At 41.7% G+C, this 26169-nt stretch overlaps 1 protein-coding gene across 2 annotated transcripts; it reads left to right on the top strand.

The window, feature by feature from the left end:
- The first annotated feature begins 2925 nt into the window (after positions 1-2925).
- On the top strand, positions 2926-19376 carry sec22a (SEC22 homolog A, vesicle trafficking protein). Of its 2 annotated transcripts, XM_054746664.2 has the most exons (8): positions 2926-3061; positions 6170-6380; positions 10244-10407; positions 12746-12925; positions 17961-18079; positions 18422-18487; positions 18773-18809; positions 18884-19376. In XM_054746664.2, exons 2-8 carry the CDS (start codon positions 6199-6201, stop codon positions 19069-19071), a joined length of 936 nt encoding a protein of 311 aa, XP_054602639.1. In that variant the 5' UTR covers positions 2926-3061; positions 6170-6198; the 3' UTR covers positions 19072-19376. The 2 variants fall into 2 exon arrangements, with proteins under 2 accessions (XP_054602639.1, XP_015821390.1); XM_015965904.3 differs by having other exon boundaries at positions 18773-19376.
- The last annotated feature ends 6793 nt before the right edge of the window (positions 19377-26169 follow it).

Here is a 26169-nt window from a genome sequence, read left to right on the forward strand (position 1 = left end):
AAGTGGAACGCTAAAGCTTGGCAGGCTCTAGTTACAGAGTATTCATTATTCATCTTTCATGCCATAGTCTTAACTTTTATGAAATAAAAATAAAAAGCTCCTGCTACATCAGATAGTGGGGCGACGGTGGCACAGGAGTTAAGTGCTCGCCCTGTAATCGAAAGGTTGCAGGTTTGAGCCCCGCTCAGTCTGTTGCTGTTGTTGTGTCCTTGGGCAAGACACTTAACCCACGTTGCCTGCTGGTGGTGGTCGGAGGGACCGGTGGCGCCAGTGCTCGGCAGCCTCGCCTCTGTCAGTGCGCCCCAGGGCAGCTGTGGCTACATCGTAGCTCATCACCACCAGTGTGTGAATGTGTGTGTGAATGGGTGAATGACTGATTTTGTTGTAAAGCGCCTTGGGGGGTTCCAGGACTCTAGAAGGTGCTATATCAAATACAGGCCATTTACCATTTACAGTTAGAAATGGGGATAGTCGTTCTTCAGTGGACACTGAGAACTAGAACAAGATAAGAATAAACAGAAAAACAATCTAATGAGAATTTTAATTACAAAACACATTCATGCTAACAAGAGTTTAAAAATGTGATTTTCAATTATCTATTCACTCATTTACCTATGTGCGTGAGCCTGCCTCTCATCCAAAAGGCTTCCTTAGTTCTGATCACAGGTTGAGAGTCAAAGACCTAAAAGTTACCACAGGACAATAAACACCAACTAGTGCCATTAAAATCAGGTAAGTCCTTCTTCAACAAGTACAAAATTAATGAACAGCTTTACTCAATTCTGGTTTTGCTATATCTTCTCAATGTCATGAGCCGGGTGGGTACTCCTCACCAACCTATCTCTGAGTGTGTGTTTGCAGGAGAGGGCGCTACAGCTGCACCTGGTCAGCAATCAGCGGGTCTGCTATTTAAGATGGATAGAGAACACAGCTCACGCTGGATGATTGCTACCGTTTGGTAGTTTCCAGCCCTCGTCTCGACATCAGGTTTTTGGATACTCTCGTACTCTTGGATTCGTGTGATTTTGTATTTTTGCTCGCTCACCTCAGGTCTCGACACATCAGGATTTTTCTCACCACGACTCCATAGGACTCTGGATTCGCTCTGCCACGTTCGTCCATCCATCCTGACTGACTTTCCCTCTCTCTGTCTGTGTCTCTGTCTCATTCCCACGCTCCCTCTCCAGCTCTGGAACTCACCTTGGATACACCCCGGCTCACTACCTTCCCCTCAGCCCTATTCCCACACAACCTACTCTGCACCTTCCAGTTTAGACTTACTCCTCAGGACTCACCATTCTGCTCTCCCCTCCAGACGCTGCATTCCCGTTCCCAGTCCGCTGGAATTCCAGTGCACCTTTAGTTCTCGTTTTCAAAATAAAATCTTATTTCTCATCCTTCTGTGTCTTTGGTTTGATTCTAGGGTTAGACACCTCCCCCAGAACATGACACTCAACAGAAACAAATACACAAACATGCATCCTTGCACCAATCCAGTCTCAGAATGTTTTTCCAGAAGAAGGTGATTTTTATGCAAAATTATCCTTTAAAAATGTTGTTTTACAAGCCTGTGCTAGTTCAAGGTTAAGTGAAATTAAGTGTAAGACTCTTTCAGTTTAATAATTAAAATTAAGACAAACCTAGATGGAACTGACTGGATCTGCCTCAGAGACTGTACTGACCAGCTTTGTGAATGCTCAACCTGAGACTTCTTCTGGAGCAGATCCTCATCCTGCGAAAGACCTCCTGTGTGGTTCCAGTTCCCAAAACATCACATCCCAGGGAACCAGACCACTATAGACTAGTCGCTTTGACCTCCCACCTGATGAAGACTATAGAAAGACTCATCTTCACCCATCTACACGTGTCCCAGGGGTTTAGTAATCAATCCCCCTGCAAATGGTAGGTTGCTGGTTTGAACTCGAGTTTTCAGGTTTTTTAATTGATTATTAAGGCAATTTTGAAAACCTGTCAATGCACTGCAGTGCATACTTTAATGAAACGTCTGCAGTTTTTGTGCTGAAGTTAATTAATATCACTATCCCTGGCATCTTTATAAAACAAACTGATGCCCTTGCTTATGTTCTTTGGTGAAAGGACCCAATGTGATTTATTTATTTTTTTCATGGGGCCCAAAATCCCTGGCGGTGCCTCTGCATGACCCGAAGGGTCGGAACCTATGGTGGTATTTCAAACTGTCTTTGTGCGCAGTTGGACAGAGCGTAAATCAATCAGAGCAATGAGCGACAACATCAACAGGGCAGTCCACCATACACAGTCAACGAAGAAGAAAATGCATAATTTTTCTAAATAAATCAATCAAGCACTTCTATCTGTTCAACACCATCTTGATGATTTTTCTGCTAAGTCCACCCAACACGGAGTGCTGTGAGTGGCCTGACTTCAAATTGTTCGGGCAATGGCAGACCTGCTTGGGCCTGGGGCTATAATGGAGCATGGCTAGACCAACCTGCAAAGCAAAATCTCTTGCTTCTGCTGCAGTTTATCAAGGTTTCTAGGCTAGTCACTTACCCTAATGGAGAATGACTCCCATCCTGCCAAGATTTTTTGCACCACCCCCAACACCACCATTTAAATTTTTCTAGATCTTCCCCTGCAACAGTTACCATGATAAATCTACAGTTTACATCCTTACATCAAGCTAATGCTGTCAATGATGAACTCTATATCTATCACATTCTCCTTTTTAGTGAAACAGACATGTTTATTAGAGGTCATAGAGACTGGTGAGGCGTTTCCTGGTCCACTAAAATTGTTTTTTTCCCCTCAGGTAAATTATTTTATAATAACTATTTAAAAAGATTCTTAAACGTTTATTAAAACTCACTACAAGGCATTTTTTACCCTTTACTTGTTTCCGTTTGTTTATGTTCTGTGCATTTACCCACAATGCACAGCGGTACAGCCACGTAAACGTGACCAATCGCTGCAGGCAGCTCCCTGCAAGACTTTCAGGTTTCTACATAACAGATATCTGCATGATGCTCCTCTCCTTCGGCAGATATTCGCTGCTTCATAACGGGCCCAGTTTTTCCTAGCTGTGAGTGCCATTTGGATATGAGTAACACTTTTATTTAATTGCTAGAATGTATCTACTGGGTATCTCACTAGCTTGATTTAGCTAAGCTAACGTGAGCTTCTTCAGTGGCTCGCTGGCTAATCTGGATTTTAATTAGTTTGTTTTAGTTCACATATTTACGCAGTTGTTTCCTTTTATAGTATGGTTTTGGTGTGTGTAACTAGGTAATTTTCTCTGTTTTACGTTATAACGGAAGTTGTTATTTTCCGGTAGAGAAGTTCAGCGATATAGCTAGCTAGCGTATACATCAGCGCTACAGTTTGATGTTTTATTTTGTTTTAGTTCATCTCAATATTGAAACGTTCAATCAGACATGAACTTCTGTTTTTATCTTTGCCACCAGTACAATGAATGTAAGCGCTAGCATTGCGTCAGATCACTTCCTCTGCGTCTCCTCGCTCATCCGTGGAGCTGTCCGTGGTTCTGACTCAACCTGTCTTTGGATGAGCAGGTTCTAAAATAAGCTTTAATAAAAAAAAAATTAAAGATTCTCAACTTCTAATGTCAGGGCAATAACGGAAATGCACAGAAACTCAAGACCAAATAAATACCGAACCATGATTGAATAATTAATCTTTCTTAAAGTTCCATAATTTTAAGGTGGTGTTAAATTCAAAAACATTCAATTAAACTTTATTAATAAAGTTCTTTTAAAGAGCAAGTCACCCCCAAATCAACTTTTTTTCTGATAAACTACATAAATGTGTGTCTAATTGTGCTGCAGACACGTGTAGTCAATAGTTTAGCACTTTAGTGCTTTTTAGTTAAAATTTTAATTTTCTACCTAAAACTGTCAGTGTTGTGCCGTTGTCAGGTAAAAACTCTGCACTGCATTTGAATTTAAATCTGCCACCGCTATTGGCTAAGAGGTATGCTATGATGTAAACTGGTACATTATGATGTCACAATGCCATTGTGAGCCTGTGTGTGTGTATTTGTTAGCGGCTCCGCCCTCTCGGTCTGCTAGGCAACGGCATTTGTTGCGTTTTTCAAACATGAAGAGGGAGTGAAGTAAGTTGCTTGTAGGGGGTGACTTGCTCTTTAATGCAAATTGGTGTGACGGCAATTGAAGCAAACGAGATAACAGCAGCTTCAGAGAGAGCACACACACTTGCACACACTGGAATAATAATCTTTGTTCAACTTCAAGATGGTTTTAGTCGATAATTTCTTTTTAGGAGATATTTTAAATAGTTTTTTAAATAATAAGACGCTCCAGCAGCGTCAGGATCTACTGAGAAATCCACCTTACATGAAACAATTGCTTGTGGTCATTTGTGTGCTGTGCATTAGCTCCCAGATAAAATCATGTCAGATAACAAACAAGTATTAGGCCATGCAGATTTTTTTAAACTTGTGAATAAATGTAGGTTGATCATAATTTTTATGCTAATAAAATAAAAATAAACTCTCTGCATGGATAAATCCAAGTAAGTTAAATTTTAACTAGTATTGAAGAGTTAACATTTGATACTTCAGAAAGCTATAATTGTGTTTAAGGTCATCCATGATAGAAAACTGGTGTAATGAACATCACCTGAATCTGCCTTAAAGGTGCAATATTTATTTATTCAGCACATTCATTGAGCAGTTACATTTGTTGTATTCTTTCAAAATTCACAACATTACAACAACAACGCTCAAATGGAGTAGGCTGAAGCAAAGAAGCTTATGTGCACCTACCCCACATTACAATATTATACAATTTACAATATTAGACTTTTTGACAGTAAATGTTTTGTTAATGAACCTTTCATGCATATTTTGTTCATTTTATATTTTGTACTGTTCTTTTATATAACAACACATAGTCAGAATAAAACCAAGAAGCTTTTCCATCACATATTCTCACCATATTTCTCAATAACAGACATCTTATATTGTCTTTTAAATAGTAATAGACTAGCAGCACTCTTTAAGTTGTCATCTAAACCATTCCAAAGCTTAACACCTCTACTGGATATGCAGTGAGTATGAAAGCATATATGTAAGAATATAGTGAGAATTTTATAGTGAGAAGAGTCTAATGTTTCAGTCCTTTTGAAAGGAAGGTTATACTGAAACATATTTCCAATCCAGCTGGCTGCGGGGATTGTCAGTTTTTCACTTTTCAAAACAAAGGAAGGAGGGATGTAGCTCCTGTTTACCATGAGCGAAAGAAAGAAAGAAAATTTTATTTTATATAGTGCAAGATGAAAATCATGAGGCACTTCACAAGAACAGAAAATTCTAAATAATAAAACAGATTTTAAAAAATGATTAAAGTCATGGTTAAAATGAGAAAAAAAAACATTTTTTTTTGTGATTAAAAATGCAAGGAGAGGGAAAGAGGCAAATCAGCAGATCCCGGGAAAGGCGGAGTTGGTAGAAAGAGCAGAATAAGGAGAGGATGGTGGTGAAGGTCACACCAAAGCCTGAACAGGTGAGTCTTCAGCTGCTTTTTAAAGGAGTCCACTGATCTCAGGCTCAGGGGGAGAGAGTTCCAGAGTCTGGGGGCCAGAGCAGCAAATGATCTGTCACCTTTGGTCTTTAGCCTGGTGCTGCACAACCAGTAGGCTTTGATCACTGGACCTCAGGGACCTGCTGGGGGTGTAGGGACTAAGAAGATCACCAAAGTAAGATGGTGCTTGTCCATGTAAGGCCCTATAGACCAGAACCAGGATCTTGAAATGAACCCTGAAGTTGACTGGCAGCCAGTGAAGCTGGAGGAGAAGCAAGGTGCGGGGGTGTCGTGTCTCTTGTGAGCTAATACTGCTGCACAGACAATTATAATTTGACGACGGCCGGCAAAAAGCTCCAGAGTTGTTTAAAGTGATTGCAGTAACCAAATTTTACCACAGGGTGCCATTTTTACTTCATTTTTACATAATGCACCTTTCAACAACTGAAGCCACCTGTTTAGAACAACAATATTTGAAAACATTTGTGACCTTTTCTTGAGGTCAAAAGTAGAACTTCAGATTGTGTTTTAGGAAGATAAACACGGATCTTCCTCAGGTGAAAAACAGACAGCTCTTTCAGTCAGACCTTTGAATAGTTTAAAACATTTGTCATCATGTTTGTACGCAGGCCTCCGGTGAGACAGCCTCATCTCTAAAATGTCGGTGGTGTTGTTTGCCTCCGTGGTTCGCGTTGTGGACGGCCTGCCTCTCTCAGCGTCCACCGACTATGAGCAGGACAAAGAGCTTCAGGAGACAAAGAGACATCTGAAAGGTCTCTCCCGGAAACTCGGCCAGTTCCCTGACCGCTGCACCTTTAAGTCTGGCTCTTACAACGTTAAGTAAGTTTGGATCTTTTAAACAACCGCCACTTCACCTACACAAACACAAGTCACCCCGTTTAGCTTCTCCTTCTAAATCTGTTAGTTTTGAAAACACATCAGATAAAACTATGCGTAATTTATCATCATTCATAATAAAGTTCACTGCTTGTTTTGATTCTAGCCCTCAGAAATGTCCAGGGGACCAAGCTGGTGCTCTGGGAAGAGATTTTGAAACCATATTAGTTAGCAGCTACCTGGTTTTATTAGGAGGCATGAGCCTGCGACAGCTTCCTTTTGATATGTTTCTTTCATTGTTTAGCCTGAAGTATCCAGTGTCTATGAAACAGGGAGGGCAGGATGAGTCCTGGTGTTTGATACTAAAGTCTGATCATTTTGGGGCTTTTTTTTTTGTAATTTTAATTTTTTTAAATTTTTTTTTTTTTTTTTTTTTTTTGCTTGTCTTTTAGATGTGATTTATCATCAGCTATGTTGTTAGTGAAGCTGGTCTGGGTCAGGATGTCAACACAAACACACACATTCCCAGTCCCCTATTACACTAAACCTGATTTCGTGTCTGGACACAGTTTGACTTGATTTACAGTAATTATCTCTCATATTTTCTTCCTTGAACCAGTCTTCTCTACAAGTCTCTTTAATCCTTAAACATTCCCTTCCTTTGATGAAAACAGCCTCTTCTGGCATCATTTCATTTATTTACTTGATCCCCATTAGCTGCTGCTTCATACAGCAACTATTCTTCCTGGGGTCTGACACCACAATACAGCAACCAATATTTACATTAAAATTCACTCAAACATTCTCGCATCACAAAAACAAAAAACACAAAAAAAAAAACATCTGCTCAAACTACACAATAATTACAAACCATGGCAAAAGCTGCATCAGCCATTTCGGACATTTCCTTCACATGTTCAGTCACAATTCCAATAGCTAAAACATAAATCTAACGCTCCTCTTAAGATAATAACACTTTTACTGCTGTGTCAACAGAAATATATTTAACTTCTTTTTGTAAGTAATTAAATTATCCTCCAATACTAGAAAGTTAGGTAGCGTGTTCCAAGCCACCATCGCTCTGTTACTCACAGTTTTTTGTTTTAAAGTTGTTCGACACCTAGGTAACACAAACCTATAGAGTGACGTTTGCCTAGTGGAATGATGATGTATATCTGAGAAAAATAGAAATTTTCTGTAAAATAATTCTGGTATTTAGTCATCACTACTCTCTTAACAAAACACAAAAGTGAATACTTCATTCTATTTTCCACATACAACCATGATAGACAAGAATTCATTACACTTATACTAGTACTATGTGAACACTGCAAAGCCAGACGAGCCGCCTTATTCTGAGCTACCTGTAATCAGGCCAAGTTACCCATCGATGTACTCGACCAGACTACAGAACCATAATCCAGATATGTCAATAGTAAAGCTTGAACCACTTGCCTTAGCAGTTGATTAGACATAGGCTTCCTACAGTATCTAACTACAGCAATCCCTCTTCCCATTTTCATCAATACCTGGTCGACATGATTATTCCATGACATTTGGTTATCTACTATTACCCCCAATAAATTAACATCCATGACTTGCTCTATTTTTGTGTCACCTACCATCAGCACTAACCTTGGATTTTCTTTTAAGGAATATTTAGATCCTAAAATAATACACTTTGTTTTTTTCTTATTCAAAACTAATTCATTTCTTGTCATCCATGTGTCTATTACTGCTAAGTCCTCATTTAGAATCCTGTTTAAATCCCTATCTGTATCTGCAGAGGCGTGGATTGTGGAGTCATCTGCATACATTGTAATAGTAGCTTGATGTAAACTAAGAGGTAAGTCACTGATAAAGATTGAAAACAACAATGGTCCCAGAGCACTCCCTTGTGGCACCCCACAGCTCACCACTACTTGCTCAGAATAACTTCCATTGAAATTAGGGCTGCACAATGTATCGAAAAATTATCGTCATCGCGATAACAGGACGTGCGATAGGCCCATCGCAAAACACGTCAAAAACAGCGATAAATGTTTGGTACAAGCATTTCCATCCATGTCATTCATCAACTTTTTGTAAATCAGCTCTGTTTTTTTCGGAAGTATTATTTGACCAATCAAATGTAGCCCTTCTGATATGCGGCCAATCAGATGGTTCCGTTCACGTAATACGCCTGCCCCCTACATAGACCCTTTTGGAAAGCAACACCAAAACAGAGTTTGCGGCGCCATTCCCTTGTTCGTCATGCTGGCTCAGAGTAACGAACGCACTTTGTGCTGAGGTTTCTGGATTCAGCGCTGCTTTCAAACGTGAACGTGACTCCGCTCGGTGTCGTTAATCATTTTTACCAGGCTGACTCCGACACGTGCCGGTGAACCAACCCACCTTCATGTCGCTAGTGTTCCACCGGGTGGTGACGTTAGCCCCAGGCTCCGGTTAGCTTCCAGCTAAAAGGCTACAGCACTCTCCTCCCAGTCCCACCCTGCTAAAGAGGGCCTGGAAAAGTTCCCCCACACATCAAAGTGATTTTTCATTTATGAGCTTTTATAACCTTGTTAATCAGGATAGTTGATTTGCTGCTGCACATAAACTGTCAGTCAGAAGCTCTGCTAGCCGGTGTTCTTAGAGGAGCTAGTTCAATTTGTTAGCGTGTTATCAGAATCATAGTTGCAGTTTCATCATCTGAGCTGCTTTTTAAGATCTAGGTAAACTTGTTCAATTTGGGGTTAAAAACAAACGTTTTCACATATTTTCCATGTAGTTTTTTTTTGCCAGTTCCTCTTCTGAAAGGTAGACAATTGTTTTTCTCTTTCCCTCAGAAAATCTTAATATTCTCCTAGTTTGGCCCAGCACAGATCACTTCCCAATTGCAGCAACAGCCTTATATCATAACCACATAAGTGGAGAAAATGTTCAGTAGCAATGAGAGAATTTGCTGTTGCATGTAAATGATGTTAACTATTATTTAACATTTAAACTTATTTTCAGATTTTTTTTTTTTATTTATTCAAAAAACCCTGGTAATGGATGTTTTTCTGTATGTGGAGCATCAGAAAAAGTTTTATGGTGGAGGTGATGTTTTAAAGTCACTGAGAAACTGCTTGCATGCAGTTTGTTGTTTTGCTGCTAATACAGTAGCAGGTGCAGCTGCATAATGTTGCAATAAAAATGTTATGTTGTAATGGAATTCATGCATTAGTTTTTGTTTGCTTTGAAACCAGAGCAGACGTCAGACGCCAGACGACATCAACACTGCATACTTCAGTATTTGTTCATTTATCGTGAGTAATATCGATATCGCAATATTAAGCACTGTTATCGAATATAGCAGGTTTTCCTAATATCGTGCAGCCCTAATTGAAAAATACCATATTTTTACTATCTGTTAGAAAGCTGTTCATCCATGTCATGGCAGTCGTTTCTGCATGAGGGACATACAAAGCTTGTGCTTGGACATGACCTGAGGACAATAGCAGGAGGCAGCAGTGTGTCCTGGAAGCATGCAGTCTACCAAACCAAACTCTTCTGGCATCATTGTTGTCCGTTGTTTAATATTGATGACTGTTTCTACTTTTAATTGTGCTGAAATAAGGAACGTCTTTAATCCCTGAGATGTAATTTGAGCTCATTGTATCGGTTTTCACCACAAGGCTCTTGGATAATGTGTTAGAACAGGTGCATTTGTATGTAAATGTGGTGATTGAGTCTTAATTATCAGTACAAGTGTGATATTTCTCCAAAGCAGTGATGTGTTTAATTAGTGGTTGTTCAGAGCTGCTGGAATGTCAGCGTTTGTTCCCAGGAATTCTGAGAGATGCATTCAAAGCAGCCATGTTTGTGCTTGTGTGTTGATTTAGTTTCACGTACTCTCTGGGTGTGGGGTACCTGATGGTGTGCACTGCTAGTTACCCCAACGTGCTGGCCTTCTGCTTCCTGGACGAGCTGCAGAAGGAGTTTATTGTCACTTATGACCCCAAACGGATCAGCAGCGCCGTGCGGCCGTACTCCTTCATTGAATTTGGTAAGTTCTACCGTTTCTGGTTGTATTTGTATCTTGGTTTTGGTGTCACAGTTCGGTTAGGGTATTTTATTTGTTGGCTGATGTTAGCAGGAACACTGAGGCTGTACTCGAGGAATCGTTTAAGTCGTTTTATGGAGATGAGCAACCGTTTGTCAGTAAATGCCCGCTTCGCTCCAAAGTCCAAAATGATCCAAGTGTAACAGCTAGAGAAGGATTTCTGTTGCATCAGTCACAAACACAAGGAGAATATTTTTACTTGTTTACTATCAAATCCTGTGTATCTGTTCACAAACTTGGTAGTTTTCAGTAAAATTGCTCACCAGCGTCTATTCTAAGTATTCCTCTTGGCTGTAAATATTAAATTGTTTACACATAAACTGGTTGATGCTTCATAGTCATGCACCATGTTGAAATACGGTAGCTGTTTAGGGACATACAAAGCTTGTGCTTGGACATGACCTGAGGGCAACAGCAGGAGACAGCAGTGTGTCCTGGAAGCATGCAGTCTACCAAACCAACAAAGGACAAAGAGATGCACTGTTGCTGTACTTACTTAGTGAATAACATGTAATAGTGCTTTTGAAGCGCCTTGGTGCCATGTTTCATGTCTGTACGGCGCTATAGAGCCATTGCATCTTGGCGTCACTCGCCCACACCCCCGCCCCCAAGCCCCAGGCTGGAGGGCGAAGCTGGCTCCCCCTGTTGGCCACAGTTGTGTTTATCTGTTAGTTGTCAATAAGAGAGCTAAATAGTGGCAAAATAACATTTTATTAGCATGGTTAATACACATGGTTAAATGAAAGAAGTATGGTAAAGTCACATTTTACAGGCTAATTCTAGTGGATAAACCAGCCGCGTCAGAGCCGACAAAGTCTCGTGACAGAAGAGAAAAGTGAAATATCTGCCCCACGTGTCCAGAAACAAACAGCAGCCATGTAATGACTTATGCAGGGTTTCCCCCAGCTCTTTGTAAGCTGGAGGCCCACCAGGCTTTGCTTGGCCACCCGCCAGGCTAAGCGTCATGCCCCACCCCCCTCCCCGACCCTACTGTGTCCGCTGACACGAACACGCAACAAAACTGGTGAGAAACAGCATGTTTGTTGTCGACGTGTGCAACCCCCCCACCCCCACCCCCGCTCTCACGGAGGAGCGCTGCGGGACGGAGTGCGCGACCCCTCTGACGGCCGAATCGGCCAGGCTTAACTCATTTTCTGACTCATGTGAATTTATTATATTATTATGTAATTATGCGTGACCACGGGGCGAGGAGCCGGGGAGAGCCAACCGACTGAGCTGGGGGAAAGCGGTAGGCTGATCAGTCCAGGGAAGTAAACGTGTGTGAAAATGGCAACACCAGTGTGGTGTGTAGTTGTGTGTGTGACCAGCAGTAACAGTCTTGTTACAATAAGTACACAAAACGTGTGTAACTGGAGCGGACAGCCGCTAATGTTGTTCAGTTGTGTTTCTGTTTACGTTGCTCGTCAGAATAAACAGAGCATCCAATAAGCTCCACAGACTAGTGGTGTCACGGCGATTCAGCATAACCTGCAAAGCGTAGAAGAGATCCAGCTGCTCCTCGGTTCAGCGGTGAGAAGTTCAGACGGCCGGTTCTGAGGACCGTCGTCCCCACAGCTCGCTAGCTCTTTCAAGTGCATCTGAAAGCTTTTTGCTGAACACTCTTAGCTTTGAGATGTTTCTTTTTTTGTTCATCTGCAAAGATGTGTTAGATGATCTAAAGTAGTGATATTTAAATCTCTAGGTTTTATTTTGTTAGCTTGAATCGCAGAGATCCCGCTCTGGATACTGGCTGGAGACGGGTTCTTGCCCTCCAGCTAGTGTGGATGTGCGCTGTTACCCAGATGTAAGCAGTAACTTTCAGTGGGTCTATACAAATTAAGACTGAGTTGAGAACATATTGACTTTTTGATGTTTGTGGGCTACCATAGATGCAATACTTACTCACAACTGCGTGGCGCTGAAGAGTCTAATTTTTTCCCACACTGGGCCTTTAAAGGAGTTGGACCCAGACTACGTTCAGGACACCGGTGCAGCTAAAGCCAAAAGATCAAAGGTGGTGGATAAGTTAGTAAAAGGCAGGTACTGGAGACGCTGTGCAGAAGAAAACATTATCTGCTGTCCTGTGCCTTTAAGTGGTGAGAATGAATAACCTCATTATTTTAATCAGCTGATCATCATTGGAGATGAAGCGATGCCTGAGAGGCGTTTCCACCATTAAGCACGGCAGTGTTCTTATCTCTAATATAATCTGTTTATCTCCCTTGTTTTGTTTCCTGCAGCATTAAAACCAGCTTGTTTTTGTGCTGACTGTCTCCTCCAGACACCTTTATCCAGAAAACCAAGCAGCGCTACAACAACCCGCGCTCCCTGTCCACCAAGATCAACCTGGCTGACATGCAGACAGAGATCAAGCTGCGACCGCCCTATCAGCTCTCCCCAGAGGATCTGCAGGCAGTCAATGGCTTCTCAGCTCGCACAGCAGCTAAATACAAGGGCATCGGTAGGACTGGAGCTACTCCTGCTCACCCCATGGTTGTTTCTGACACCCCTAAAAGTTTCCACCTGTGCTTATTTAGCCTGTTCTGAGGCCAAGTGAGCATTTGGTGTGTGACTATATAAATATATTGGGTTAGATGAGTTGCTTTCCAGCTGAGAATCTGCTAAACTTAATCCCAAACGGAGAGCCTCCGGATTTAATCCAATTGTGAAATCTGTGGGACATCTTTAACTCATTCACTGCCAGTGACAATTAAAGTCGTCATTTGCATTTTTTTTATTGTGTGGGCGTCAGAACGAGCCCCCGCACCGTGAGAACAAACAGCTCTGAAGCCGATCTTCATCCACGTACGTCACACGTCACGTAATCAGGAAGCAGAACATCCATGTGTTAGGAGATCGTTTTGGGCCACTGCTGTAAAAAAAGTGAGGCGCGAACCAGAAAAGCTTCTGCTGATCGCAATTCAACAACCGATTATGAAAAAACGGATAACGCTCAAACTCTTCCTGATGTAAGAGGTGAGTCTCCACTTTGTTTTGGTTGTTTTGGCGTTGACATCTTTCTAACACGCAACGTTCTGTAACTCTTAAAAACAGTAAAAACGGTGAGAAATGCTGGCAGCGAATGAGTTAATAATCAGCATTTGTGGAGGTTGCTGTTTGTCGAATGTGTGCACAGCTCTTTGAGCAGGTTCTAGACATCCCTGCTCTTCATGTTACAACACTTGATGGTGCCATCCGAAGTTAATTTTAGTCCTTTGTTGCTAGAAGGAATGCACATCTCATTTTTAAACTGAGATCATCTTATGTTTAGAAATGATGGAGTTATCAGGGTGTCCGCGAGTCCTTAAAAAGTCTTACATTAGCTTTTCCAAATTTAAGGCCCTAAAAATCCTTAAAAATGACAAATAATCCTTAAATACAGTTTCCAAAGGTCTTAAATTACCAAAGACCCAATAAACAAATTTCTCTTATTTCTATAAAATTTTCGTGAATTTCTAGTTAGTGTTCAGCATTTTTTGTGTACGATGTTGGCGTAAGCAGAACCATATACATCCAGTTGGTTGTGAAAGGGGGCTATTTTAGATGAGCACATTAGCTGGTTAAGCTAGTGGGAGTTTGCGCCATGGGGAAGTGCAAGTTTAATGGTAACTGGATGGTTAATCCCACGTTCGCGACGTGGTTAGCACCGTTTCCAGGCAATAGCTGGAAATTATAGCTTAAATTTAATTTTAAAAATTGCTTAAATTTGGTCCAAGTGGCCTTAAAAAATGTCTTAAAAAGTCTTAAATTTGGCTCCCTTAAACCTGCAGATACCCTGAGTTATGTTGTGGCAGCTCTCTTGGACTGTGTTGACTCATTTTCCCAAACAAACATTCTGCTTGGAAGACCAGAAGTCTTAATTATCTCTAGATTTAAACATGATGGTCACAGTGTTTGAATTATTTAACGTGTTCTGCTCAGAGTCACTGATGAAAGACGTGGTGCTGCAGTAACTCCAGGTTACGACTCGCCGCCTGAGCGTCTCTGCTGCACCACGCAGGTTTAATGGCGTCCATGTCTGGTGGCAAACAGAAAACTACTTATTATTAGCTGGTTTGCCATAATATCACGGCTAATTTCTGTTTTCCAATAATAGAACTACTCAAAGAAAGGATAGCTGGTTTTTTTTATTGCCTAAAATAAGCAGTTTATCTCCAAAGGCTCTGTTGCTCATCCTGTCAGTACCCAACACTACTCACTGCCCAGTGTGAAGGATGTAAGCACCACAGCAACCATCTCCACTCCCATCACTTACCCAATTCAACTTTATTTATAAAGGACGTGAAACAACCAGTGTAGGGCCAAAGTGCGTTTATAACTAAAATTGATATGTAAGTTGGCTGCATTCATACAACATAAAATAAGTCAAATACATAAAACGCATAAAATCAAGTTAAGGTGTGTAAAGATAAATGTCACATGTTAGAAGAGTTTTAAACATCAGACAGGAAGTCTGTCAGGCACATCAGATAAACCTACAGAGCATCCAGAAGACATCACATCATGTTATCTCACTGCCCTTTTCCAAAGTGGATAGAAATAAAACCATGCTTTCGTTCTTTTTTAAACACAGAAACAGTTTTGTTTACCTGTTAGTAGCTACAGTTTCGCCGACGGCTGCCGGCTTCTTCAGGCTGATGCTGATGGTGGCGCGTCACTTCCTTCTCCGTTTATCTGCGGGCAGCAGAGGACGTTGTCGCCCTCTACTGCCCGCTCTCCCCTCTCCGACGATGCAGTCCCATGCGTGGTCCAGCGTGTAAACTCCGTCGTCCCTGTTCATGGTCCCACATCCACGTCTCCTTATCTCGATTGCTTCCTTGATCCATCTTTTGTATTTTTGTTGTTCGGTGTTTATGATCTGTGTGTTGTCCCAGTCCATTATGTGGTTTTCTCTTAAGCAGCCGTCGGCGAAACTGTAGCTACTAACAGGTAAACAAAACTGTTTCTGTGTTTAAAAAAGAACGAAAGCATGGATTTAGAAAGACACAGCAAGAAAACACCTAAGATGTTCAAAGAAATAAAACCAAACTTAGAAACCACGTTTACACAAGAATTCACCCTGAGCCTTAGATCAACACTTTGTTGATGAAGTTTTGGGGGAAAATCAGACAAGAGAATATGGTTTCTCCTGGTCTCAGTCCTTCAAGTGTCTATTGCTGAACTCCAGATGAGCTGCCATGGGCCATTTGCTAAGGAGAGGCTTCCATCTTGCCTCTCTACCATACAGGCATGAGAGATGGTTGTTCTTCTGGAACGGGGTCGGCAACCTTTTCCCGTCAAAGAGCCATTATTACCTGTTTCCCACAATAAAGAAAACACTGGGAGCCACAGCAGCCTCTGCGTTGTGGGTGGGCCTACCGGGCCTGGGCCCACCCTAAGACAGCTGAGAGCTGATCACAACAGGTGACGGCAACCAATACCATTCACTCATGTACGTCAAAGTTGTCTTTCAACATAAGATAATTAATTAAACAATTCATATAAAATTGATCCAAAATTTGTAGCCCGTCTGTGCCTACTATATTTTGAAATTTTACACCCTGCTGGTGGTTTTAATAGTTTAAGGGACTTTTTGGACTTTGAATTTTTATGCTTGCGATTGCCCCCTCAGGCCAAAAGCATAACGGCAGCTTCAATAGTAGGCTCATGCACGAGGCACGCATGCTGTACGTGCACACTCGTTAATGAAAATAACACCTGAGACAGTCCCGTATGTGTGTGTGTGGGTGTGTGGGTGGGTGGGGCCCGGAGGACAGAGGACAGGAGAACACGCAGCTAATTAATTAAATAATTTGGTTCTGTACCTTTCTCTTCAGCACAGCTGACAAAGGTTTATGATGGGTCAGTCCTCCTGCATGTTCAGATCATTCCCTTCCCTTGCTTGAAAAATTGTTCCAAAATGAAAGTTGAACCCACGTCTTTTTTATCTGTGAATTCAATGCTGTTCAGCGAGTCTCAAATAAAAATTTGGGCATCTTACTGTAAAAAAATTTACCATTAATGTAAGAAACTCTAAATGAACTATGTTCACATCCAGAATCGAACCCGGATCTCCTGCACGATAGTCTGACGTCTAACTAGGTGAGCTAAAGCACCAATGATGTTCTTTGTATCTGTAACATTTATATCCTTGATGACAGCTGAAACAACGTTTAAAGAACGGTTCGGAGTGAAAATGGCTATTTTGTTGCTAATTTGCAGAAAATATCTAGAAGAAAGTTCTACAAAAAGTAGCTAAGGGTCCTCAGAAATGTAGCTAGCTTTGTCACTAGGCGTTAGGAACAGCGACAAAGTCGCTGAGTTGGCACTACCTCTCTCTCTGCTGCTAAAGCTACGGATAGCAAATGCTACGGGCTATGCCTGAGCGTGAACGCGCATGAAGCAGCCTGCTCGACCCGAGCAGCTCTCTTTTTCTGTGATTTTACAGAAAAACATGCAATCACAGTAAAAATGCCAGGGCTCATTCTACAGGACCAGGGCATTGCAGGAGAATGTATGAAGAAGACATTTATTATTTCTATACATGTTTTGGCTGTCAAACTTCCATAATGTCCCTTTAAAGATTTGTCAGCATGCTCTCTGGAGTGAATGTGTTTCCGTGGATGCACTGGAAGGAGATCCTTCTGGAGCTGTGCTGTGATTTGGGATCCTTTGTAGAGTGACAGACGGCTGCCCGAATCCGATAGCAGTCCGTATTCCATTTTGGAACTACGAGAACGCCCAGAACCTCCGCTCCCTGATCATACACTATGAATGTTTGACGAATGAGGCCCCTGGTGGTTTCCATCGTCTCCCACTTACGTGCAACCCGGTGACCAAGGTCACATTGTTATGTGTTTGAATTAAGACGGTGTTACGGACGATGGAGGCCACTGTGGGGCATTCAAGGCAGCAGAACTTTAACTGTAACCAGAGTTGTGCCTGGAGACAATCCTGTCTCAGAGGTCAGAGGACAAGTCCTTCACGCTTGGTTTGTGCTCTGACCTGTGAGACCTTATATAGACATGTGTTTGTGCCTTCTCGTGCGTTTCTTAGGAAAATAACGGTGGGGACTTTTGATGTAAATTCAAAAGCAACCCCCCCTGTCCCATAAGCAGACCCTTCCTGATGCTTTGTCACACCTAAGTTGCTCCACCTCAGGTCACTTTGAGTTGTTGCGTTTTTTCCTGACATCACTCAGAGCATCTGCTCCCCGCTCTGGTCCCTTCCTGTTGACATCACCAGTCTCTGTTCTCTGAGAGCATAAATCATTTTGTCCTGGGGGATGAAGTTATCTAATCCGATAACGGTGACATATCACTTCTTTACAGAGCCAGGATGTCTTGGAATTTAAACGATTAAGTGAAAAGTTCTTATGCTCATCGTTAGCTGTCTTTTTAAGGATGCATGTCGTTAGTTTTGCCCGTAATTGGTTTTTAATATGGCATTTTGCTTCTCATGAAGTGTAAAAAGTAGCATACCAGAGCATTTACCACCTTTATGTTGTGTTTTTCCAGCTCCCACTCAGATGTTGGAACCAGCAACACTTCCAGGCGTCGTGTCCTGTGTGCTCACTGTCCTCTGTGGAGGGCTGAACCTGCTGCGAGGAGTCCACGCCATAGAGAGCATCCTACAGGTCAGGACACGGGACATTTTAACACACTTGAGTCACAGCTAACCTTGATAGACTGGACTGTTGGGAGGTGAGGAAGAGCATCTAGGAGCTGTCTCCATGGAACATGAGACTCAATATGGCTGTTGTTTTTCTTCTGGTTACCCATAAAACACACAAAGTCAGATCTAGATCATGTTTTGCCTCTCTCTGCTGTTGAGTCCTTCCATCATCCAGCCTAATCCTGCTACATGTGTATCATTTCTGTGAGTTGAGAGGAACCTGTCATGGCTCGTCTGGACATAAATGGCTTGTGTGAAAGGAACCTAATGCCGTTTTCTCTGTGCCTCTGTCTTTTTGGTCCAGAATGATGACGAAGACTTTAATTATGTGATTGCCTTCTTCCTGGGCACGGCGGCCTGTCTGTATCAGGTAAGTGATGGTGCGAGGTGAGGGCTGACGAACAGCCCTGCTCTTTACAGCTCAGCAGCTTGTCACTTAGACAAACATTCTCTGGAGCTCAGAGCTTCTCGGGCCAATTCCTCCTCTATAAAGCATTCCCTCCAGCTCCTATTGTGCAGCTCCTGGTGCTAAAAGGAACGCTGCAAAATTAGCAGAGGGATGAGGAACACCGAGCCATCTGATGGGATTTCTGTCTGGGTCAATAGGCGGTTTGTGCAGATTTTAATTGTTATGTTCTTGCTGTTTTCCACTCAGTGCTACCTGTTCCTCTACTTCTCTGTCTGGAGGAACAGTAAGTCCTTCCTGGCATTTGCACTCATCTGCCTGTCCAACATGTATCTGTATGAACTGAGGAACATTTGGCAGATTCTCTTCCATGTGGCTGTGGGGGCCTTCACAACACTGCAGATAAGACTGAGGCAACCTCTGGGCAAAGCACCGGACTACAACGTCTGACGAAGTCAACTAAAGGACTTGTGGAGTGGGAAGCGCGACAGTTCCCGGGACAAAGTGGGCAGGAACCAAGCCTAAAGCAGGAGACGCACCAAGCCTGAGACATTTATGGAGCTGATGAGACGGATGCTTAAGCGTCTACTCCACCTTTCTGAGATGATTTAAAGATTTTTGGGTTGTTTTGCACAGCCGAGGTGCTGACGGAGCATTTTGCTAACTTATTCACCAAACTTTCTGTTTGAGGTTCCAGATTTAAACAAACAATCGTGGAGATTTTCAAATCAGCTACAAGAGGTGCTAATCTGGGCGAGAATGGAGTCAAATATCAGGATTTATCTGTGTTGAACCCAGATTTCTAAACAAGCCAGTGCTACAATAATGAATAAATAAATGAATTTGTACAGGAGATGTTTCTTATTGAGTCTTTTTTTTTCTAACTGAACAGTAAATTAATTTCCGATCTTTTTCATCTAAGGGAATCAGTAGGATTAATGCAGCAGCAGCATCTGTTAGCAGGTTGAATCATTAAATCTGACCTCCCGTTGTTTTGTCTGAATGAATTTAAGCTTTTATAGCAAATCTACGGACAAGCTAGGTTTTTAACGCAAACACGGGTCCCTGCCCTTTGGTATCTTCCATGGATCTGCACCCACCGGAAGCAGAAACCAGCAATGCCAGAGGAAACGAGAGTCGCTGTTTCCTAGGTCCAAACATCTTTTGTTGTCCGTGTCTTCAACAGCCTTTTGGGACTCTGGTAGTTTGTCCTAAAGGTGAAGTGGTAGCAGCTGGCTGCTCACGTCAGTGGTGTTGTGCTGCTTAATACGTGAGTGTGTGATGAATGGAGGACCCAGTGAAGTGAGGCGGTTTGGTGAGACCGGCAACCGGATGGTCCAATAGTTGTTTTTGGTCCAAAATGTGTTATTGGTGAAGGTTTTAAGACAAACACGAGAGAAGGTCTTTATATATATATATATAGCGTCATAGCAACCATAGCCAAGTAGGGAGGCGCAACACAGAAGACGCGAACGTAAATCTGTTAGAAGTAAAGGCGGAGCAAAGGATAGGCTATTAACGGTTCACTGAGAAGAAGACAAAGAAAGTTTGAAGAACACTTCTGTCTAGCTTCAGTTGATAAGGGGAACAAGGTTTGTAACTATACAGAATGTTGTTATGAAAACGGAACGTGAATGGGTACCTATATGATTGTATTAGTTGTGATAAAGGCTACCAATGTAATCAGTTATGCATTATGGTTTATTTTATGATTTATTTATTTTTTGTTTATGCCTAGCTCTTACGTTGGTTGGTTGGTTGGTTGGTTGGTTGGTTGATGATATGGACGGCTCAATAAATCATCATTCACCATCAGAACAGGTGTTGTGCCATAAATCGACTGGCTGCCAAAAAATGAGTAGCCACAGCGGGATTGCGCACGGTTAGGGTAATTGCTTTCCTAGACGAAATTCCCCAGGATTTCACCTTAAAACTCAGCACATCTAGCCAGGGGTGGATTTAGCAATTTGGGGGCCCAAGGCAAACGCAGACATGGGGCCCCTTACACTAAATTTTCGACAATCTTACCTTTAACTGGATTTGCAAAACTCTCCCCTCTTCTGACATGAGTTATTTTCACTTTTTATTAGTCCTCCTCTTTTTTCCTGCTTTTCTCTCCCTTTGAGTGCTTTCTTCTTCCTGTCAGTGCTCCTGTGCTTTAGCCTTAGTTATTTTTTTTTCTATTTTCCATTTTGGTCTATGTTTTCCTCCCTTGAAACATTTTCCATTGTCTTTCCTTTCTGCTTCCTTTTGATGTTTACATCGAAAAATGATGTCACTTTCAGAAGTGAAAATAAAAGCTTTTATGAAGCATGCTGCTTCTTTCTCTTATTGGAGACACAAGTATAACTCCCATTTCATGGTTCATGTTTTGACTTATCGCTTTGAGTTTGTTACGAACGCTCCCGCCTCTCTTCTTCTTCTTCTTATTTGTGGTCTTATGGCACTTGGCAAACAACAATTTGGTGCATTACCACCACCAACTGGATTGGAGTGGAATGACTACCAATCACTTCCAGTTTGTGCATCGCCGTCTTAATAACCCTCTTATGACCATAATTATAACAGGGCTGCCTGGTATTGTTTTAATCTTATGGCTGTAAAATTGTAATAAAAAGTGCAAGGTGTGTGTAACTCTTCTCCTTTTTTCAGAACAACCTCAGCTTTCAGTGTATGGTTTGTATTTAGAATTTATTTCTATTAAAGCCTTTAAAAAATCAGCTTAAAAGTGAAAAAAGCAAAGAAACGGATTAGAATTTTTTACATTTATTACTGAACAGGAACTTCAAAATTACTGGGCAAACAATTTAAACTTTGAACTGTAATGCATCTATTCTTAAAAAAGTTTGAACCTTGGTATCTTTTTTTTTAGCAATTTTTAAGACCACTTATTTTTGTAAACTGTCAGACGTTTTTATTTGATGTGGTAGACATTGAAGCTGTTTCTCTCCAGCTGCAGGCAGAGTCCTGCACACCTCACACCGCCATTGGATGCTTCTCTGGCACACCGTGCACTGCTATACCAAAAACTTTTGTTTTAATACCAAAAACTTTTGTTTTAGCAAAAATAAATATTTATTGTAAAAAGATAAATAATGCTGGAATGAAGTTGAATCTTACAATTAGCAAATAGTTGAGGGTTGTTCAAAAAAAAAAGACTGAACAAACGTTCATATCCTGGTTCACTGGAGATCTGTCATTCTTCGTGGTCACTGTCTTCAGATATAAGCCTTCTGGGATACCTAATGGATCGTGTTGATTTTCTTTGAGGCATTTCCATAATTTCATGCTGTTTTTATGCTAATTAGCTTCCCTGTTCCGTTATCCGCTTTCATCGTGGCACTGTGCTCCGTTTCAATCAGGCTGTACAGCAGGATTTCCCCTCGTAGCGATATTTTCCCTAACTCAGATTGCTTCAGGCTATAGATCATTGGAAAGCTGCTTTTATGTACTTTTAGGAACTGTTGGAATTCTGTGAATCTGATCAGGCATTCAAAAGTTATAAAATGGAGCATTTTGGATGACAAACTCAGCACATCTCTGAATCTGTGTTGTGATTCGTTGCGCTTAAGACAGGGAATCCCAGTGGCTACCGTAATGTATTGTATATGCACGAAAAGCCCCATTTTTAATATTTTCAGCACTTTTGGAATTTTAATGATATCTTGAACGATTCAGGAATTATGGTAATGAGAAGCATGTCCAATCCCGTCTGCGGCCACTGGTTGGTAATAAGAATATTGTGGCATTAACAGAGGGGTGCCGGCGGTCAGGGCTAGGGGGGCCCCTTTAGGGGGGCCCCCAACACAAGGGGGCCCCAGGCGGCCGCCTACCTATGCCTAATGGTAAAACCGCCTCTGTATCTAGCAATATGGACACTGAGAAAGCAGGGATAACCTCTTCCGGTACTTAAACAGATGTTTATCGCGGATATTAGTTTTTCCAGTTCGGAAGTTGTTTTAAGTTGCTATTTGTCTTAAACGTTCACAATGATATATTAATCCTTTTTGCAATATTTGCGACGGAAAGATGGTTTGTGGTAAGAACTGGCTATCTTTATGTTACAGCCTTGGTACTAAAAAATAAATAAACAATGTAAAATGGCACCCTGTATTGAATGTAAACGTTGTATAAATGGAAATAAACGATTCTCCAGCAATTTGATTTTTTCCCCTTCCTTTCTTTAGTCCACTTGACATGGAGCCACAGTTAACTAGTTTGGGGTACATTTTTACTTGAAAAATAGTATTTAAACTGATCAAGCTTTGGCTTTAATGACACTGTGTAGGTTGCTATCTATACATTACTTTGCTCTATTTAAAAGTAACAAGATAAAAGCACTTCAGCACATAAAATTAAGATTGTCACTTGCCAAATAGTGACTACACCCTCCTGTTTACCTATAAGAAATGCCTCAAAATATCTTAAAATTCTTTATTGATGATTTAATTGTACACAACTAAAATGGCATTTTACTTGCCAAAAAGTGATTGAATCGCTCAGATTTTCATGGAGGCTAAAATTTACCAAATAAGGGTTTTATGTATTATCTCTTGATGTTACTGTACTCATACTGTCTACTGTATCATCATAAACACCCCAAAAATGGCAAAAAAAAAAGAAAAAAAAAGATAATTTCCCTTGATTCCTCCCACAGACCAAACACATGGAGACTAAATTGTCCCTTGGTGAGAGTGTGTTGTTGTTTATCTCTGTGTGTCCCTGTGTTGGACTGGAGACAAGTCCCTAACCTCCGCATCTCATCGCCAGAGAGAAATGAGGTGACGATGATGAGTGAGGATTCATCGGGACATTTTGTCCCACTGATCCCCTCTGAGGACATTTTTTCTGCGTGAAAAATGAACTTTGACCCGTTTCCTGACTGATGGATGTCAGCAGGCTGCAGTCATTTAATATCACTGCTCACCTGAAAAGCTCCTGACAGCAGCTTTTGTGGTTGAAACTTTGTCCTTTGTTTATTGTTTATGCATCGTTTAACATCTGTTAGACTCATGCAGCTACACTACATGTCTGGGGATCATTCTGATGTCATTAATCGGTGTTCTTGGCTTTCCTGCATCAGTGCCACACCCATGTGACCTCATGGGTTTATTCAGGATCTGAATTGAATTTACGGACTCAAAATTATTCAACACACTCCTTCAGGTCGGGGGTGTGCAGAAGGTTGGCTATAAATGTTTGGCAATACATTCAAAATTCAATCTTTTACATTTACATGTATATCTAAATATTTCCTGAGAGGCGGAGGAGCCTGATTCTGATGTGTCACTCCCCCAGCCTGAGCACATTTCCTTTGGAGTGACGTTCAGAAGCAGAACTCAGCACCAGAGCAACAATCTGATGTTATTTTCACAGGCAGAATGGTTTTCCCACCTGTCGCTTCACTTGTTCTTTCCCAGCAGGAGTGTTCAGGTGTGGAGAGGTTATGTTAACCAGCAGCTTGACCTGGTTGGATTTAGTTCTTTATGTAAATGCCTGCAGCAAGGCTAAATCGCAACAACGGCACCACTTTCTTACATGCGTGCATTAGCAGGATGCTGTGGGAGTTACATTTAAACAAGGGTATTATTAATAATGACTGACAGATTAGGATCCTAGTGATGAAGCACTACTGCCATCTGTTGGTGAGCAGTGTGAACATACAACTTCTAAAAATGTCTGAATCTGGTTTTGTCTGGAGCTTTGCTATTCCGAGGTACAAATGAAATCTGGGTCCATTAGAGAGCCGCAGCAGGGGCAGAAAACCCTCAGATTTCGTTGGTTTTGTCACATAACTGTTTTAGACCGGAGTAAACGCAAAGTGATGTTTTTCTATGTTTTTATTCATTAACAGAACAAAGCTGTCCAAACCAACCTGGTCCTGTGTGGAAAAACTAATTATCCCCATTGCTAAATGATGAATTTACTGTGATTAACCTCGTGAGTTTAGTTGCACCAGCCTCGCCCAGACCTGATTAAGCAGACCTGTAGATTGAATCACTTGAACCTGTCAGACAACATTAAGTAGGATGAAAGATCTCAAAAAGCTACATGTCATGCCCAAATGTTACAAATACTTTATTACAGTTTTCACCTCCCAAGTTGTTCCAACCAGGCGAGGTTTAAAGGGACTTTACGGAGTTTTGAATTTTATGCTTGCGATTGCCCCCTCAGGCCAAAAGCGTAACGGCAGCTTCAATAGTAGGCTCGTGCACGAGGCGCGCTTGCTGTACGTGCACACTCCTTAACGAAAATAACAGCTGAGACAGTCCAGTGTGTGTGTGTGTGTGTGTGTGTGTGTGTGTGTGTGTGTGTGTGTGTGTGTGTGTGTGTGTGTGTGTGTGTGTGTGTGTGTGTGTGTGTGTGTGTGGCCCGGAGGACAGAGGACAGGAGAACACGCAGCTAATTAATTAAATAATTTGGTTCTGTACCTTTCTCTTCAGCACAGCCGACAAAGGTTTATGATGGGTCAGTCCTCCTGCATGCTCAGATCATTCCCTTCCCTTGCTTGAAAAATTGTTCCAAAATGAAAGTTGAACCCGCATCTTTTTTATCTGTGAATTAAATGCCGTTCGGCGAGTCTCAAATAAAAATTTGGGCATCTCACTGTAAAAAAATGTATCATTAATGTAAAAGAAACTCTTTATAAACTATGTTCACAGCCAGAATCAAACCCAGGTCTTCTGCACGGGAGTCCATTGTCTTGCCAGGTGAGCTAAAGCGCTGGTGGAGTCCTTTGTATCTGTAACTTTTATATCCTTGATGACAGCTGAAACGGAGCGAAAATGGCTATTTTGTTGCTAATTTGCAGGAAATATCTAGAAAAAAGTTCTACAGAAAGTAGCTAAGGGTCCTCAGAAATGTAGCTAGCTTTGTCACTAGGCATTAGGAACAGCGACATAGTGGAACTGCCTCTCTCTCTGCTGCTAAAGCTACTGATAGCAAATGCTACGCGCTATGCCTGAGCGTGAATGCGCATGAAGCAGCCTGCTCGACCCGAGCAGCTCTCTTTTTCTGTGATTTTACAGAAAAACAGGCAATCACAGTAAAAATGCCAGGGCTCATTCTACAGGACCAGGGCATTGCAGGAGAATGTATGAAGAAGACATTTATTATTTCTATACATGTTTTGGTTGTCAAACTTCCATAATGCCCCTTTAATGACTTTTCCTTATAGAGCGTTTTTGTTTGGAAAGCTTTCAAAAACCACACTTTATATTTAATCAGGTTAACTTTGAGCTTGAGGTTTGTAAAAAATAAGCAAAAACCAAAGAAATGTTTCATTATAGCCAAAATCCTACGTTTTTCTCAGAGGGCGCCACCCAGTGGTGTAAAACGTATCTCACCCTATGTACCTCCCCCTACTTCAGCGATTACTGCTGAAAGCAACGGCTCTTATCCATGAACCGCCTCTAGTTTGTTAGTAATAAAACAAAACACGTCGCACTTCCTGTCTGGCTCATGCATTTCATTTAACTTCATGACAGAAGCCGCGGTCACGTGATGCAAGTCTGTTTCATTTAACTGTTTACTTTGACCAAGGAAGGACAGTGTCCTCGCAAGACATCACCTTGTGAGGCCAGGCACCTTGACATTGAGAACCACCCCTAAGTATCTGGACGAGACCATTTTAGATGCCATGTTTC

The sequence above is a fragment of the Nothobranchius furzeri genome, chromosome 14 (assembly GCF_043380555.1).
Source record: "Nothobranchius furzeri strain GRZ-AD chromosome 14, NfurGRZ-RIMD1, whole genome shotgun sequence".
Classification (NCBI taxonomy): Eukaryota; Metazoa; Chordata; class Actinopteri; order Cyprinodontiformes; family Nothobranchiidae; genus Nothobranchius; species Nothobranchius furzeri.

Coding starts and splice junctions, on each gene's coding strand:
- sec22a (XM_054746664.2), top strand. CDS start 6,199: ATGTCGGTGGTGTTGTTTGCCTCCGTGGTTCGCGTTGTGGACGGCCTG. Junction 10,408..12,745: donor GTACTCCTTCATTGAATTTG/GTAAGTTCTACC, acceptor TGTCTCCTCCAG/ACACCTTTATCCAGAAAACC. Junction 12,926..17,960: donor AGCTAAATACAAGGGCATCG/GTAGGACTGGAG, acceptor GTGTTTTTCCAG/CTCCCACTCAGATGTTGGAA.